At 35.0% G+C, this 16,340-nt stretch overlaps 1 protein-coding gene across 5 annotated transcripts in view; it reads right to left on the bottom strand.

Moving 5' to 3' along the window:
* The window catches only part of LOC111146888 (N(alpha)-acetyltransferase 16, NatA auxiliary subunit), a 65,223-nt gene that overhangs the window by 34,388 nt on the left and 14,495 nt on the right, over window positions 1–16,340 (bottom strand). For 4 of the 5 annotated variants that reach the window (XM_022502608.1, XM_022502612.1, XM_022502610.1 and 1 more), the window contains 4 exons: window positions 13,370–13,489; window positions 12,297–12,326; window positions 10,873–10,968; window positions 4,340–4,446 (listed from right to left, as the gene is read on the bottom strand). In XM_022502608.1, the coding sequence (XP_022358316.1) occupies window positions 4,340–4,446; window positions 10,873–10,968; window positions 12,297–12,326; window positions 13,370–13,489 (353 nt within the window). The remainder of the gene's footprint in view (window positions 1–4,339; window positions 4,447–10,872; window positions 10,969–12,296; window positions 12,327–13,369; window positions 13,490–16,340) is intronic. The other variant, XM_022502609.1, reaches the window with a different exon arrangement.

Genomic DNA, 16,340 nt, shown 5'->3' on the forward strand with positions numbered 1-16,340 from the left:
GGAATGTAAAATGGTACAGTTACTTTGGCAAACAATCTGGCAGTCTTTTTAAAGTGTAAACACAGAGTTACCATTTGAACTAGCAATTCCATTCCTGGGTATATATACCCAAGAGAAAAATGAAAATGTACACATAGGGGCACCTGGGTGGCTCAGTCAGTTAAGCACCTGACTTCAGCTCAGATCATGATCTCAGGGTTCTGGGATCGAGTCCCATATTGGGCTCTGCTCAGCAGCGAGTGTCCTTGTCCCTCTCCCTCTGCCTGCCGCTCCCCCTGCTCATATGTGTGCACTCTCTCTCTCTCTCTCATATAAATAAAATCTTAAAAAAAAAGTACACATAAAAATTAGCACACAAATATGCACAGCAGCATTAGTCATAATAACTTAAAGGGAGAAACAACCAAAGTGTCCATCAACTGCTACAGTGTGGTATAGCCATACAATGGGATAGTGCTTGGTGATAAAAGAGAATGAAGTAATCATTCACACTACCACATAGATGAAAATATCATGCTAAGTAAAAAACACTAGAGAATGAAAGGTCTCATATTTTATTATTTCATTTGTATGAAATGCCCAGAACAGACAAATGCACAGGGAAAAAGGTAGACTAGTGGTTGTCTAATATTAAAGGGAATGGGATTTCTTTTTGGGGCGATGAAAATTTTCTAGAGTTACACTGTGGTGATGGTTATAAAACTCTGAATATATTTTAAAAATCACTGCACTGTACACTTCAAGTAGGTAAATTTTATGGTATGTGATTTGAATCTCAATAAAGCTATTAACAACAACAAAAATACTGGGGAGGGGGAACTACTGGTATCTAGTTGGTAGAGGCCAAGGACACTGTCTATTGTCCTATAATGCCAGGGACAGTTCCTATAACAAATTATCTAACGCAACAGGTCAATATGGAATTCTTTGCTGTGGGAGCTGTCCTGAGCACGGTAGAATGTTTAGCAGCACGCCTGGCCTCTGCCTGTTTGGTGTCAGCAGCACACCCCACACTCCCACAGTGGTGATAATCAAAAATGTCTCAAGATGTTGCAAAATGTCAAATCCCCTCCTTCACTGCAACTTGAGAAATACTGCCCTAGAGGAAGAGGACCTTCCAAAATGTTTCTAAAACAATAGATGAACTTCCATAATACAAAGATCAACAAACCTAGTTATATTACATTTTTAACCACTTTATGTTAAAAAAAAAAAACAACTATATCCATGGAAAAGCAAACACAAGGGAAAACATTCAAGAGTATCTAATGCTGGTGAGGGAACAGTGAACTTTTCACATACATACACTGCTAGTAATGATACAAACTGGTGTCTACAACCTCATAGAAACCAAAGTACCTGTGTTTACTGAGAATCACAAAATGTATATACCTTTTACCTGTTAATTTATCCTAAGAATTTGTAAGACGGGAATAATCCTGAGTAAACGTACGTGATCAAAGATATTTATAATTTTTTTTTAACAGTGACAGTTTGGAAAACCAAAGTTCAACAATGGAGGTATGACTGATAAAAGAGCAGGCAGTCATCAAAAAGGAAGGTAAGGAAGACTATAAAATAACGCATAAAATATTTACGAACTTGCAAGGGGGGAAAGGGAAAAACAAAACTTTATGGCCAAAATTATTATAGTTACATACAGACACCACAAATAAATTCACAGGGGAAAAAAAGCTTGACAGGAATTATCCAAAAAATGCTCTCCATGCTTCTAAATTGCATATTCACAATTTAAAATGCTGCAGACATTTTTAAAATACTTTTTTACAATTGTACTATATCCTGGTCTAACTTCAAAATATTATTTTATTTTCATGCTACCTAACATGGATCATTCTTTAAGACTCAGAAGTTTATGAAACTATAACTGTTTATTAGCCTTAACCTCTTCTAAATACTTCCTCCAGAGTTAAAATGCAGTGTTTAGCTACAAGACTTACTACTGGTTAGAAGTCAATTTTAAAACACCCTTATTAGGAGAAGTCACAAATATATGTGGCCATAATTATTTGAAAAGTACTCCCCATGCTTGTACATTTTTTTTCTTACAATACTAAGTTCTGATAACCTGAACTCAATTTTCTGTGGTTTAATTCAGTTCTCAAAAGCACTTGATAAACATTCCTATTCCATGCTTAAAGATAACACTAAAGAGATGTCAAAGGTCCCTATATAAATTAATATATTCTCAGTTCCTTCTCTAAAAATGTAATTTGCATGCTGTATAAAATACCAACAAATACTTTGCATCTTTAGGATGGTCATTTGGGGTCAATACGGTGGGGGGGGGGCGATTTAAAAAACAGAAAAGTCTGGGGCACCTGGGTGGTTCAGTCATTAAAGCATCTGCCTTGGGGTCGTGATCCTGGGGTCCTGGGACTGAGCCCCACATCTGGCTCCCTGCTCAGCAAGGAGTTCGCTCCTCCCTCTCCCACTCCCGCTCCCCCTGCTTCTGTGCTCTCTGTCAAACAGATAAATAAAATCTCCAAAAAAAAAAAAAAAAAAGAAGAAGAAGAAGAGGAAGAAGAAAATCCTGTGCCCCTTGTGAAAACTGAGAGAGCCCGTGATGGCTCAGTGGCTTACGAGGAACAAATCCTTTAAAGACCACTGTATTCAGCAGATGCCACAAGGTACTATTACAAAAGCAGTACCAGTGTCTCAGGCTTGTCTAAAGTTTGCTCCTCACATGACACCACTTCATTTTTACCAAAGACAAACACTGGTGCCTTCAGTTCCCCAGAAAAAGGCAGAAAGTGGAAGCAGTGCTCAGCATTTATTTTGCAGTAAGCCCTTACAGAGGCATCGCGCACTCTGAGCATTGAGGGACACCACCAAGCTCAGTCCCCCAGGAAGGACATTCAGCATCAAGTCACCCTAGATGTGAACTTTGTCCGTGAGCATCTGTGCTTTGTCTCGATTTGGTTTGTGTATCTGTCAGCAAGATGTGTCCTAAGACATCAGAAAAGACAAGAGAGGTAATTTTTGGGCCTGGGGATTTCAAAAAATTTTCAAATATAAATTAGTGTTCAAGAGATTTTCCATATAAATTAATGCTAACTGCTCTTCAAACTTTACACCACTTCAGCAAGAGAAATTTCACAGGAACGCTCTACTTTCAGGTTGCGGGAGAAACCTGTATTTGAACTCACACATGTAAGTTCTTTATTATTTCTGATGTCTCATCTCACCTTTTTTCTCTCACCCTTGCCCAAAAGAGTAAGGGAGGAATTTTGGCAAACGTTATTTTAAATAACCTACAGAAATTATTGGTAGGCACTGTTCCATGTTTTCCCATGAATCAAACACTATTTATCAAAAAGTGACAGCAGCACCACTAAAATCACATAAAGGATACTACAGACATTAAGGAACCATAAACTTTTTCAAAAATGTAAATGACATTTTTTACTTATGGAGCACTAGATATTACCAGTTGTTCCATTTTATTTATGAAAACTGCTTCCCTAGAAAAGAAAGTATCTTCAGTTATAGTACCTATCATTGACCTTGTTTTCCATATATTATATTCACAGCTACTGCTAGTTTACAAATTATGGGTCAAAACTAAACTCATAAGTGATAGATTTCACTATAAATAATTTTACCACATCTAATAAAATCTTTTCTTTATCCACTAGTAACTTTCAGGAATTCTGACTACAGAAAAGAACACAAGACTTTACACCTTAAGAAAGAAAAAGCAATGCCTAGAAACAGAAATATAACTTGTTTTCTATTCATTTTTAATTTTCCAAGTACCTAATTTAAGACCAAGTGCCTATTTTCTAATTTTAAAGGTAGACAAATACTACTCTTTCAATTCAAGGAAGAGCCAAAACTATTCTTACTTATTAAAATGTTGCCTACTAGTTAAAACTAATAATACTCTGTAGACCAAATGGCATTTTACTGTTGCACTAACTTGACTGTTCATGCTCTAATGTTAAAAGCATGCATAATGCATAACAAACTTTAAAAAATCTATAAACTATGAAATAATAATCATGAAATAAATACAGACTTCTGGTGTCAATATCAAATTTAAAATTCTACGAGAAAAGTACACCCATTCAAAACAACCTTTATAATCTTAGTGCTTTTATAAAGCCTTTATTCTGTAAATTTCACAGGCTGACGATACCTTTGATAGTATTTATCATACCTATATACATATAATTTCAGTTCATCTGTTATTAAACTAAGGTGAATACTAGAACAGAGAAAATTATTAAATCATAGCATATTATTTACATGGAAATCTTTCTATAATAAGTTAGTAAAAAGATTATAGCAAAACTGAATAAAGACCAAATTTTACCTTTTCTGTATTGTAATATAAAGATTTCAAAGTAGTAAACAAGGGTGGACAGCCTTTACTGAAGTTAACCCTCAGGAACTTATCCATTAGTTCTCTAAATTTTTCACCTAGAAACAAAAGTGTACTTTGTTATACTTCAATTGATGCAAACAGTTCTCAAAATGATTTTACAAATTAAAATATAGCTCCCTCAAAACAATGACCCCGCATCCTGTTTTTAAACCCAAAGGTCTGTCAGCATTGTTGCTTGACTCTTAACCACCAAAAAAGGATAACACTAAGTTATCTTAGTTGGCAACTATACTTTTCCCTAGATCCTGTTTGAAATATCTTCAAAGAACACTTCAAAAGGTAAGTAAAGAAAATCATTGTGCAGCTTTAAGTAAAGTGAAAAAAGTTACTTACTAACCATCCTGAATACAGTTCCTATAGCAAGTCTCTTTCCTAATCTGACTAATCAGCAGACTCGGTCCTCATCTGCAGACACCTCAGAAAGTACTCTGCAGACTATAAAAAGATCCTACTGTACCAGCACTATATTCAATTAGCAGCCAAAATATCTTTTTAAACACTAAAGCAGAATTTGAAGATGTTTTCCAAATGAACAAGTGCTTTACTTCAACATTCATTCCACAATCATCTTTCAAGGACCCACCATGTGCCAGGCACTGTTCTAGGTATTAGGGATATAGCTGTGATTAAAACACTTAAAAAAAAAAATTCTGCCCTCATGGAACTTAACATTCGAGTGAGCAAGATGGATAATAAGCAAAATAAACTTTTGTTAGACATTAGACTGAGCCCCAGAGCATTTTAACATTAGAATTAAATACCCTATTTGCAACATCAAGTAAATAATTCTATTATGGTTAAACCCTAACAAAAAAAAACTTGTCATCACTTTCTGGAAGCAGAAAAAATTAGAAAAATTTTCATTTTAAATACAACACGAGGGGTGCCTGGGTGGCTCAATGGGTTAAGTCTCTGCCTTCAGCTCAGGTCAAGATCTCATGGTCCTGAGACTGAGCCCCACATTGGGCTCTCTGCTCAGCAGGGAGCCTGCTTCCCCCCCTCTCTCTGCCTGCCTCTCTGCCTACTTGTGATCTCTCTCTCTGTCAAATAAATAAATAAAATCTTTAAAAAAAAATACAACACAAAGCCTTTAACTCACTTAAATCTTTAACTTTTTTGACAGGAAGAGTTAATATACAGGGACATGGATTTGCTCACTCATTTAAAATTTAAAAAAAGATAGACATGTCATAAATGGCTTAACCTAAAGTAAAACTACTGAAACTACCTCTATGGTTTCATTATGAATCAACACTTGACAAAAAAAATATCAACAACCCAAAGTGCTTATTTTTATTTGTTGTGACTGACTATATTGAACAAAACATGCGTACTCAATATAATTATGTCACAAAAATTTGAAAGATATTTAAATTTTATTGAGGAAAAGGAACATTTATCAAATATAAAAACATGTTTGACATTTGTTAACTCAAGTTACTATACAGACTGTTTTCATTTTCAGATAATCTCTAATCTTTTATTAGATCATATACAAAGTATAAGTGTTTTGAAAATCAGATTACCAAAACAACACAAAATTTCACTCTGGGTTAAAGACACATCATTGCTTCTTTAAAACTCAAAAGTAGCTTCAGAGATCAAGTCTTTCCAGCACTTTCTTTGATATAAGGCAAAAGTTAACAATATTGTGGTGGACAGTGAGATGTAGGTACTTAGAGAAATGTGCATTCTTCCACCTCCTCTGTGTGTGACCCTGAGCAAATAACCTGTCCACTGAAGTCCTCACTTTCTCCACTGCAGGTGAAGGCAACGATGCCAGCAGTCTCAAGAGTGCTCCCGGATGGCTCTAACCAGGTAAATATATAGCAGTAAACAGAGTATCTAGCATACAGCAACCACTCAATAAATGTTGTCTACCATTATAAGCCTTGATATCTGACAGCTACTATATTTCTGTAGTTAATAATCTTTTCCAGGGGCACCTGGGTGGCTCAGGTGGTTAAGTATCTGCCTTCAGCTCAGGTCATGATCTCAGGGTCCTGGGATTGAGCTCCCTGCTCAGTGCGGAGTCTGCTTCTCCCTCTGCCCCTCCCCTCTCCTCGTACTTGCTCTCTCACTCTCTCTCAAGTAAATAAATTAAATTAAATCTTAAAAAAAAAAAAAGGAGTCTTTTCCAAATTTGCTGACATCCACTGAGGAAAAAAAGCATTTTTTCTTCATGTCAGAGGCTATTCTCAACTCCTCTTCTTGGTCAACTTTCTCAGTCAATTCAGACCACCCTGGCAGATTGGAGTTAAAAGACAATAAACTCAACTCTCGATTATCTATAATATTGAAAGCCTCATATCCCATTAAACTGTTATTTAGACTGAGCAGCTATGAGAAAGAAGGAGGGAGCTCTTTCTGTGTGAATTTAAGCACAGATATAGAAGAGAAAACCAAGTGCACAGCAATCTATGCTATTACCACTTTTGTACAGAAGAGGGAGAAAAAAGGAAAGCTATACACGAACCCCTACCCCGTACATTTTTGCTTGTATATGCGCAGTATATTTATGCAAGAATACGCTACCTAATGGTAACAATGGGAGCCTCTAGAGAAGTAAACTCTGTAGGTAGGGGATAAATAGGAAAAAAAACTTTGCACTTAAAAACCTTTTTATAGGGGCTCAGTGGGTTAAGCCTCTGCCTTTGGCTCAGGTCATGATCCCAGGATCCTATGATATAGCTCCGAGTTGGGCTCTCTGCTCAGCAGGGACTCTGCTTCCTCTTCTCCCTCTGCCTGACTCTCTGCCTACTTATGATCTCTGTCTGTCAAATAAATTAAAAAAAAATCTTAAAAAAAACCTTTTTATAATCTTTTATCTGGAACTATAATAATGCATTATCTGAACAAGAGGCCCCACAGACAGCTACTCAAATGCTCCATCACATGCTCTATTCCAAAATTAGTTACCATTATCCATCTCCTAAACGCTTTCTTTAGGCATAAGAAAAACCCTTCCACAAAAACAATCTATCTTTCTTCTTCCTAGTTTTTTAAAATAATTTTTAGTAACTCCCAACCCCGCCAGACTTTCCTTTAGGGGAAAAAAAAGACCATCACTCATTAGTGCCTGTTAGCATTATAGCTTACCAAACAGGTCATCTGTCTACACAGATGCTATGCTAATTCTTCTCTGGATGATTAGCGTGGATTCAAATAAATACTGCTGTCTCAAAATCCACTGCTGAAATAATTAACACAATCAGCAAGATAAGACTAGCTGATTCACTGGGAATTTATTCTAAATAATGGAGAATGTTCTCACTATAAAAAAGAAATAATAATTATGTGACCTAGTGGAGGTGTAAGCTAACATTCTATGATACCACTATGATAATATTATAATGTATCAAATCAACAGTTGCACACCTTAAATTTATATAATATTATGTATAATTACACCTGAATAATAAATAACCCAATAAAGAAGAATGGAGCAAAATTTGATGAGAACTTTGTATTTAATAGTCTGGAACCATCTCCTTCCCTCTCATCTGTATAACAGAATAGAAAATGATGAATTAAAACTACTTCTTTGGAAAAGTAGCTATATTCCTGCATTATTTTCACAGTGCTTAATATTTTAGGCTGTTGGAAAATCTACCTAGGACTTCTGTGCTCGCTACTCGATAGTTTTAAGCGCCCCTCCCTTTTTTTTTTAGATTTTATTTATTTGACAGAGAGAGTGAGAGACACAAGCAGGCAGAGCAGCAGAGGGAGAGGGAGAAGCAGGCTCCCCACTGAGCAGGGAGCCCAATGAGGGGCTCGATCCCAGGACCCTGGGATCATGACCTGAGCCAAAGGCAGTCGCTTAACCGACTGAGCCACCCAGGCGTCCCAGTTTTAAGCCTTTTTACCTCAAAACTGAAAACTCTTTTTTAAAACTTTCACCTTACGTTCTCAAGTTCCATGATGTTTCTTAAACAAAAATCTTACTGCTTTTGATAATGTCAAAATACCTTTCTTATTAAACATAAAAATATTTCTAGACAGGCAAAACACCATGAAGGATTCAATTTCTGCACAGGTACAATGAGGTATCTGTAGGATTTTATTTATGCTCACTGGAGCTTTGTAAATCCATATGTGTTAGAACCTCACAGTGACGTTGACTTTGAAGCCCATGCCCTAAGACTCTTCAACTGAGCCCCATCTTGTATAAAGACTCCTTTAGCATTTCAAATCAGAATCCCAGAGAGTCCAGGATAAGGCCACAAAAACCTAAATCACACTTTACAATCCACAGTTGGTTCCAAGCTGCCTTTCAGTAAAAATGTATTTCCTATCATGCACTAAGAGCTTTTGGCAAACTTTATGAACTGTGAAAAGAACTGAGGAACTGTAAAGTTGAAGCCTCATGTTCCATAAAGGAAAAACAAGCCTAAGATATTTTGTTAGCAATCATCTTAGAGGGGCACCTGGATGGCTCAGTGGGTTAAGCCTCTGCCGTCTGCTCAGGTCACGATCTCGGGGACCTGGGATCGAGCCCTGCATCGAGTCCCGCATCAGGTTCTCTACTCAGCAGGGAGCCTGCTTCTCCCTTTCTGCCTGCCTCTCTGCCTACTTGTGATCTCTTTTTCTCTGTCAAATGGATTAATAAAATCTTTAAAAATAATAATAATAATAATCTTAAAGTGAGTCTTCTTTCTTTTCTAAGAGGCCAATGAATGCATTTGAAAGTTCCAAACTAAAAGAATATCCCCACTCACAATGTGACATAAGACACACATTGAGACTGATTAAAAAAAAGAAGCCAGACACCAAAGGCCACATATGGTATGATTCCACTTATATGAAATGTCCCAAAGAGGCAAATGCAGGCAAAGGAAGTAGATTAGTGGTTGCCTGGTACTAGGAGGTCAGGGAGTAACCACTAGTGAGTATGAGGTTTCTTTTGAGAATGGTGAAAATTTTCTGAAAGCAGATAGTGATAATGGTTGCACAATTCCATGAATACACTAAAACACTGAGCTGCATACTTTAAAAAGTGAATTTTATGGTATGTGAATTATATTTCAAATGCTGTTACTTAAAAAAAGACATACGGAAACATGGGGCCAAGCATCTTCAACAAAACACTTTTACTATGGGAATGCTCCTCCTCACATCTTAGAAATTCACAATGCATGTATGAAAGTTCTAACAAGTCCCACAGAAACCTGATTGCTGGGTTCAACCCAGCTTCCCCATCTCACCTGACTAAAGAATATCTCAGCAAATAAGTCACCCTCCCCACTGAGCCTGATACTACCCTCTTGAGCTTAATGTTCTCTGAAAAACCTCAGGGAAATCTGCTTTCAATATTTCATAAAGCCACAACAAAAATGGGAGTATCAGAAGAATACTATTTATCATCTGAGATGTACTAGTGGAAAATAAACTGTTTATAATGAACTTGTACCGACTGTCTAATATAATATGCTTCTAACAGGTACTTGATATATTTTTAAAGTCAGTCAACTAAAAAACTTTTTAATTTCCATGTATCTTTTGATAAAGAAAATTATAACCCAATTATTTAAACAAATATTTCCACTACAAATGAAAACTCATTAGAAAATAAACCACCTCCTCACCCCATGCCTAGAATAGATTTTTTTAAAGTTGTTTAGTTTTCTAGGGTCCAACTTATGTCAAAAGACATGTGAGAAGTCCCAATAAATAGTGACCTACAGCATTTTCAAGTAAAAATAGAGACAACTCTAAGAAAAAGGCACAATTTTCTATAACATCATCAACAAAGATATTAATTATCCGAAGAACTAATACACTTTTACCTCCTCTACAGCCCCGAAGCGAAGGAGTTCAACTGCATGCAGGACTTGGATTAAGGTCGTGAACATACTGCTGTTCGATAAATGCAAGTCAAAATACATACCACAGTGCTCTGATTTACACAAGTACAAAAGTGGGGGGGGAGGTGTTCTGTTTTCTAGAGATAACAAAATTACACGGAGCTCTCTAAAAACAACAGGTGACACAGGCAAATTTCAGGAAAGTGGACAACTTTGAGGAGAGAGGGCCTTCACAGCGAATGGCGATGTTCTTCAACACTGTGGTGGGCACAAAGGGCTCACCACGCTTTCTCTGAATGTATGCTCAAAAAGAAAACCTAAAACTTCAAAACTTCAACCACTTAAATCACAATACCTCACATACAATTTGTCATCAATTCTAGAGAACTTAACTTATCTTCTAAATCTGGTGTTTAATATTTAAAGTCACATAAGAAAAACAATCTTATATAGATAACCTCTGATACTTGAAAACAACATATAGCTATATGCTACACACACTTATTACCACATGAATAAGTTTATAACTGATCACTCCCACCCCCAAGACATGTGTAGATGTAAAGTAAACTCTATACCAGAAACAAGTTTTTTTTAATGTGAATGATGTTGAATAACAAATAATTATTAGTGGTACAAAAGATATCCTAGTATTACCTGGGGCAAGATTCAAAGGTAATCTTCTAGGTGAAATTGCTCTGGGGTGCTGCTTACTAATTTCTTCATAAATTTGAAGCCTCTCTTCTAAAGTGCCTATTATCAGTAAATATGTGTGAGATTCAAAGCATCAGAACTTTCATCTATGATAAAATGCTAATAAACTTTAAAAACTGTAATAAAGAAAGATTGCATTGTCAATATTAAAAAACTCTGGTGATGAAATAATAGGATCAGCAAAACACCATTTTAAACCCAATCTCCAGAGAAATCCAAAACTTCATCACAACAGATTCTACATCCAACTCAAATCAGACACATACAAGACACACAGACTCAAGATACACAGCGCTTCTCTTATATTCCTTAGCGCACAACCCGTGAAAAACAAAGTACTCCTTTCTAACTTTTCTCACACAAATTCTCTCAGTGAGGCCTACACACACCCCAAAAAAGGCTGTAACTGCTTACTGGTTAGGCTTTAACATATGTGCTGCTGAAGCAAGCACTACTGATTGATTAGGTTTTAAAAAGCAACCATTTCAGCATCATGAATGTAAATGTTTTATAGATTAAAAGATGAACTAAATTTTTAAGGTAGCTTTAACATTTAAAATCTTCAATGAAAATCCATTAAAAAGAACCCCATTAGTATAGACTGTTTAAAGTGGCAATTATTTCTCCCTGTAAATACAATGATATAAAAAATACTTCTAACAGAAAGTTGTCTTCCCTCCCACAACAAACCTAATTTTAGAGTACTCAATATAAACTACATGTTACTCTGCAGCAACAATCTGCAAAGTAGGATCTGGGTCTACTTTGTTATTTGAAAATAATATCCTGCATAATTTTCATAGACAGATTTTATTTCATATAAGCAAAATGACAATTTATAGGAGAATTTAAAGAAAAAGCAAACAAACCTGATTTTAAACTGTAAAGTTTTTAATTGATTTTCATTCAGAAAACAGAAATATTATTTTAAGAAGAACCCCTGGTGCTAGCGATCAAGGTATCTCTGTACTAAATGTAGTGTTCACTATCAAGATTATAAATACAATACTTAAAAAAGTAATGTTTGATTTTGTTTAGACTCTTTCCTTCCCCCAATAGTATGTTTTGGAGCTCCAATGTGCTGGGATTCAAAACCTGGGATATAGGAAAGATAATTTTCATATTCTGTTAACAACTTGGAGACTTCACGAAATATCAAGAACCCTTACACTAAAATTTACATGAAGTCTATTTGCTGCATATTTTTAAAAAGCGGGCCTCATATTTATGCCTAATCTAAAGAGTATTAAAAAAATTTTCTCCACTATCCCAGATATAACAAGTCTTATAACTGTAGTAAAATTAAGACAAAACCAAACCATTTCAATGCCCTACTTGAAGTCACAAGTTGGAGCTCCAGAACTTACCATGGGGGAGAGAAGGTCCTAAGGAGGAACCTAAAAAGATAAAGTAATGTAATTAGTTTTGTAATCAATACATTTTAGAGTAAGCATGGATCTTGACATGGAACATATATTCATTATACTAAACATTTAAATATCTCTATTATTAACTACATGTCAGTAACTGATAAAGAAAAACATCATAGTTTTCTCACCTTTCCAACCTTCCAACATATTATGACTTTTGTCCTGATTTTTAAAGATACAAATTAATGATCTAATTAATATTTTAATTTTCATCATTTTTGTAAAAATAATTTAAGGAAGAAAATTAATTATTTGTGATATTAAATTTTAAATACACACGGAAAACCTAGATTAATTTGTAACAGTGATTAGGGTAAAATAAATCTTCTATAAATGATTATGAATAGCTACCTATTTTTACCATATTTTTTTAATTTAAAAGTTCTGCTGTTTCAACCCCCTTGAGCCATATTTTCATAATTATTTCAGCCATGTATTTATCCATAAGTAAATCTACTAGGGGTATTAACTGCTCTTAACATTTAATTATGAGAATATTAAGGAAGATTTGGAAAAATACTATAGATTTCTAAAAAGGATAGGTCACCTAATTTGAAAAGAAAATATGTAAAATTTTGCTCTACACAAATTAAGCTAGTTTGAAATTAAGAAAATAATTTTCATGTCGATGCTGTACAGTACATACCCTCAGCAAAATTTCTTTGGCCTAATTCTCATCCTTAGAGGCTGAGGGTAACAAACTTATAATTCTTTTAAAAATATAAAAAACTTCCCAGAAAGGGAATGCTTGTTTTCTTCCCCAGCTTTCTGGTTAGTCTAAATTGGTAACATTTTAATGGGTTAGGAACTTAAAATTATCTGTGAGCATTTATCACTTACATATAAATAAATATCTAAATTCCTCTTCACTGCCATGTTTAACCTATAATTTTCCTAAATGGAAAAATAAACACTAAGGCTAAAAATACTTGTCTTCAAATATTATTACAACTGCACATTTACTTCAAATACTAGTTAAGATTACGTAGAGGAGAAAAATCATTACATACTAAGTTGCAGAGCTTTTTCCAAGCCTTCATAATAACACCAATTTTCTGCATTCCGATCAATCAAGTTTTTGAATACTTCACTGGCTTCTTTTAATCTTCCCAATTTCAACAGCATTTCCCCTAAAATTAAGTTTAAATTCACATTCATTTTACTTAAACATTAAATACCCTTCTGATCTCATAGACTTCACTAAGCATTATTAGCATAATAGATGTTTATGAAAAACAGAACTGTACGTGCTTCCCTTTGGGGCATGCTGCAGTTTATCCAACTCAACACAGATTAATTCACAGCTTGACTTCAGAAATGAACCTTCATTCTATATAACATTCTATTATACTAACATTCATTTCTGGCTCCCCTCTACATCCCAAATATACACAAAGGATATTTAAATTCTTAGTAAAAATATTTGTATTGTGCACATTTTTATATACCCTTTAAGATAATTAAAGACCCCCTCTATAGACTGGTAAATAATTCTAATGAAACATCCCTACATTCCTACTGCTAGATTTGAATATACTCTACCTGATCAAATCATTTATTAAACAATTCTCCATTCAGTTCTCTTAGCTTCCTTTCGACGTCACTAAAATTGGAGTAGTTTTAACTCAGTAAAACAAAAACACTAAGTACCACTTCACAGCAAGAAACCACACAAACCAGGCTCACATGTGGGTTGCCCCTAAAGTTCAAATCCTTTTACTAAACCACACTAATTCAAAGTAGGCATGGGAGGGGTGTTTAAGGGGCTCAGTTGGTTGAGTGGCTGACCTGACTCCCCACACGGAATTCGCTGAAGATTCTCTCTCTCTCCCTCTCCCTCTGCCCCTCACCCTGCTCATGCATGCACACGCGTGTTCTCTCACTCTCTCTCTCAAATAAACAAATAAATCGTTAAAAAAAAAAAAAAGCAGGTATGGGAAATGAGTATCTAAACTAATCAGATATAAAGGAAAGCACATCTAACCCAAGATAAAAGGGAGATTCTCAAAAAAGGATATATCTGAACTTCTATCGCTAAGACTTCCCCTTCCCGAATCTATCTCAAAGAAATAACCCTTTGAATATGTCTTCAGATGTTTTATTTCAGGTTTCATCATCTTGGAGGAGACAATATGTTGAAGTAGTTATTATATACTATTATTTCACTATTTACATATATATATTACTCAAGCTCTAGAGGAAGACTAATCAAATGCAATTTCCAGTTTTACCACTTTCTCGCACAAAATTCCTATGTCCACTTACCTATAAAATATCAACTACCTCAGTTTGCTTTTGTGATAAATGAATTAATTTAAAGGGGTTAGCACAGTGCTTGGTAAAAACAAATATACATAAATGTTTGCTACCTAAAACTATAAACATGCCCCACTCCTCCAAAACTAATTGCTGGCTAGTCCCATTTTTACCCCGCTTACCCTAGGTAAATAGACAAAAACACATTTTTCAATTCTATTATCTGCTTCTACCACAGGCAAAAGTTATTACTAGAGGAATACAGAACAAGTAAGCACAACTGCATATGCATAAGTTAGTGAAAATCTCTAACAACATTTTTTAAGTTTATAAAAAGATCTTAATAAGCTAAGGACTACAAAAGACATAAATCTGTAAATACCAAAGGTCTCTGGGCCTGACAGTTCACTGAAAAAATAAAAATACTGTAACTTGTCTCTATAAACAGTATAAAGCACTGGCTTTATATTCAAAATGAAGACTCCCAAATTACCCTCACAAGCAACATATGGATGAATGTGGTTACATCACAATTTGCAGACTTTTTAACTAGAATTGATCTCATACGTCATATCTACTTCTTAATCACTGCATTCTGGATTGATGTCACAAGAGACAAAAAGCAATCTAAGCTAATATTTAATCAGGAAACAGCAATAATACATCAGAATGTGAAAATAATTGTCATTTTTCTTTGCTCTTATCAATTATAAGTGATAGAAAAAAGAAACCAGAACATTAAATTATTTATCCCCATTTTACCAACAGTTTGAATAATAGTGTTGTTCAATAGCCAAATTATGGAAAGAGTCCAAACATCCATTGCCTCAAGAATGGAAAAAGAAGATGTAGTATATTATATACACAATGATATTACTCAGCCATGAAAAAGAATGAAACCTTGTCATTTGTAATGAGACGGATGGAGCTAGAGATGATTATGTTAAGCAAAATTAGTCAGAGAAAGAAATACTGTACGATTTCACACATATGTGGAACTTGAAAAAAAACAAAAACACAGATGACATGGGGGGAAAAAAGAGAGGCAAACACAAAGCCAACTCTTAACAATAGAGAACAAACTGAGGGTTGCTGGAGAGGAGGTGAGGGGGGATGGGTTAAATGGGTGATGGGTATAAAGGAGGGCACTTGTGATGAGCACTGAGTGCTGAATCACTAAATTCTACACATGAAACTAATATTACACTCTATGTTAACTAACTGGAATTTAAATAAAAACTGGGGAAAAATAAAAATAAACACATAAAATAAAAATTAAAAGTGTTGTCAATATTAGTATTATTCACAAAAATTAAATCAGTAAGTTACTGTACATTAATTGGAAGAGCAGAGTATTGCAGTTAGAAAGGACTCATGAAAGGGAAAGAGAAAGTAAGGATTTGTAAAAAGACACAAAGAAATCTTGAATTACTAAGTGAAAGAAGCTAATCTAAAAAACCTACATACTACACGATTCCAACTATATGACATTCTGGAAAAGGCATATCTATGGAGATAGTAAAAGTGGTAGCCAGGAGTTGGGGGCAAGGAGAAAGAAACAGACAGCACAGAGGATTTTTAGGGCAGTGAGACTACTCTATATGACTCTACAATGGTTGAGATATTTCTCAAAACCTAGACAAGAGTGAACCTTAATGTAAACTGTAAACTCTGGGTGGTAATTACCTGTCCATGTGGGGGTTCACTAATTGCAACAAATGTACT

The sequence above is a fragment of the Enhydra lutris genome, unplaced genomic scaffold, assembly GCF_002288905.1.
Source record: "Enhydra lutris kenyoni isolate GAN:26980312 unplaced genomic scaffold, ASM228890v2 scaffoldscaffold15, whole genome shotgun sequence".
Classification (NCBI taxonomy): Eukaryota; Metazoa; Chordata; class Mammalia; order Carnivora; family Mustelidae; genus Enhydra; species Enhydra lutris.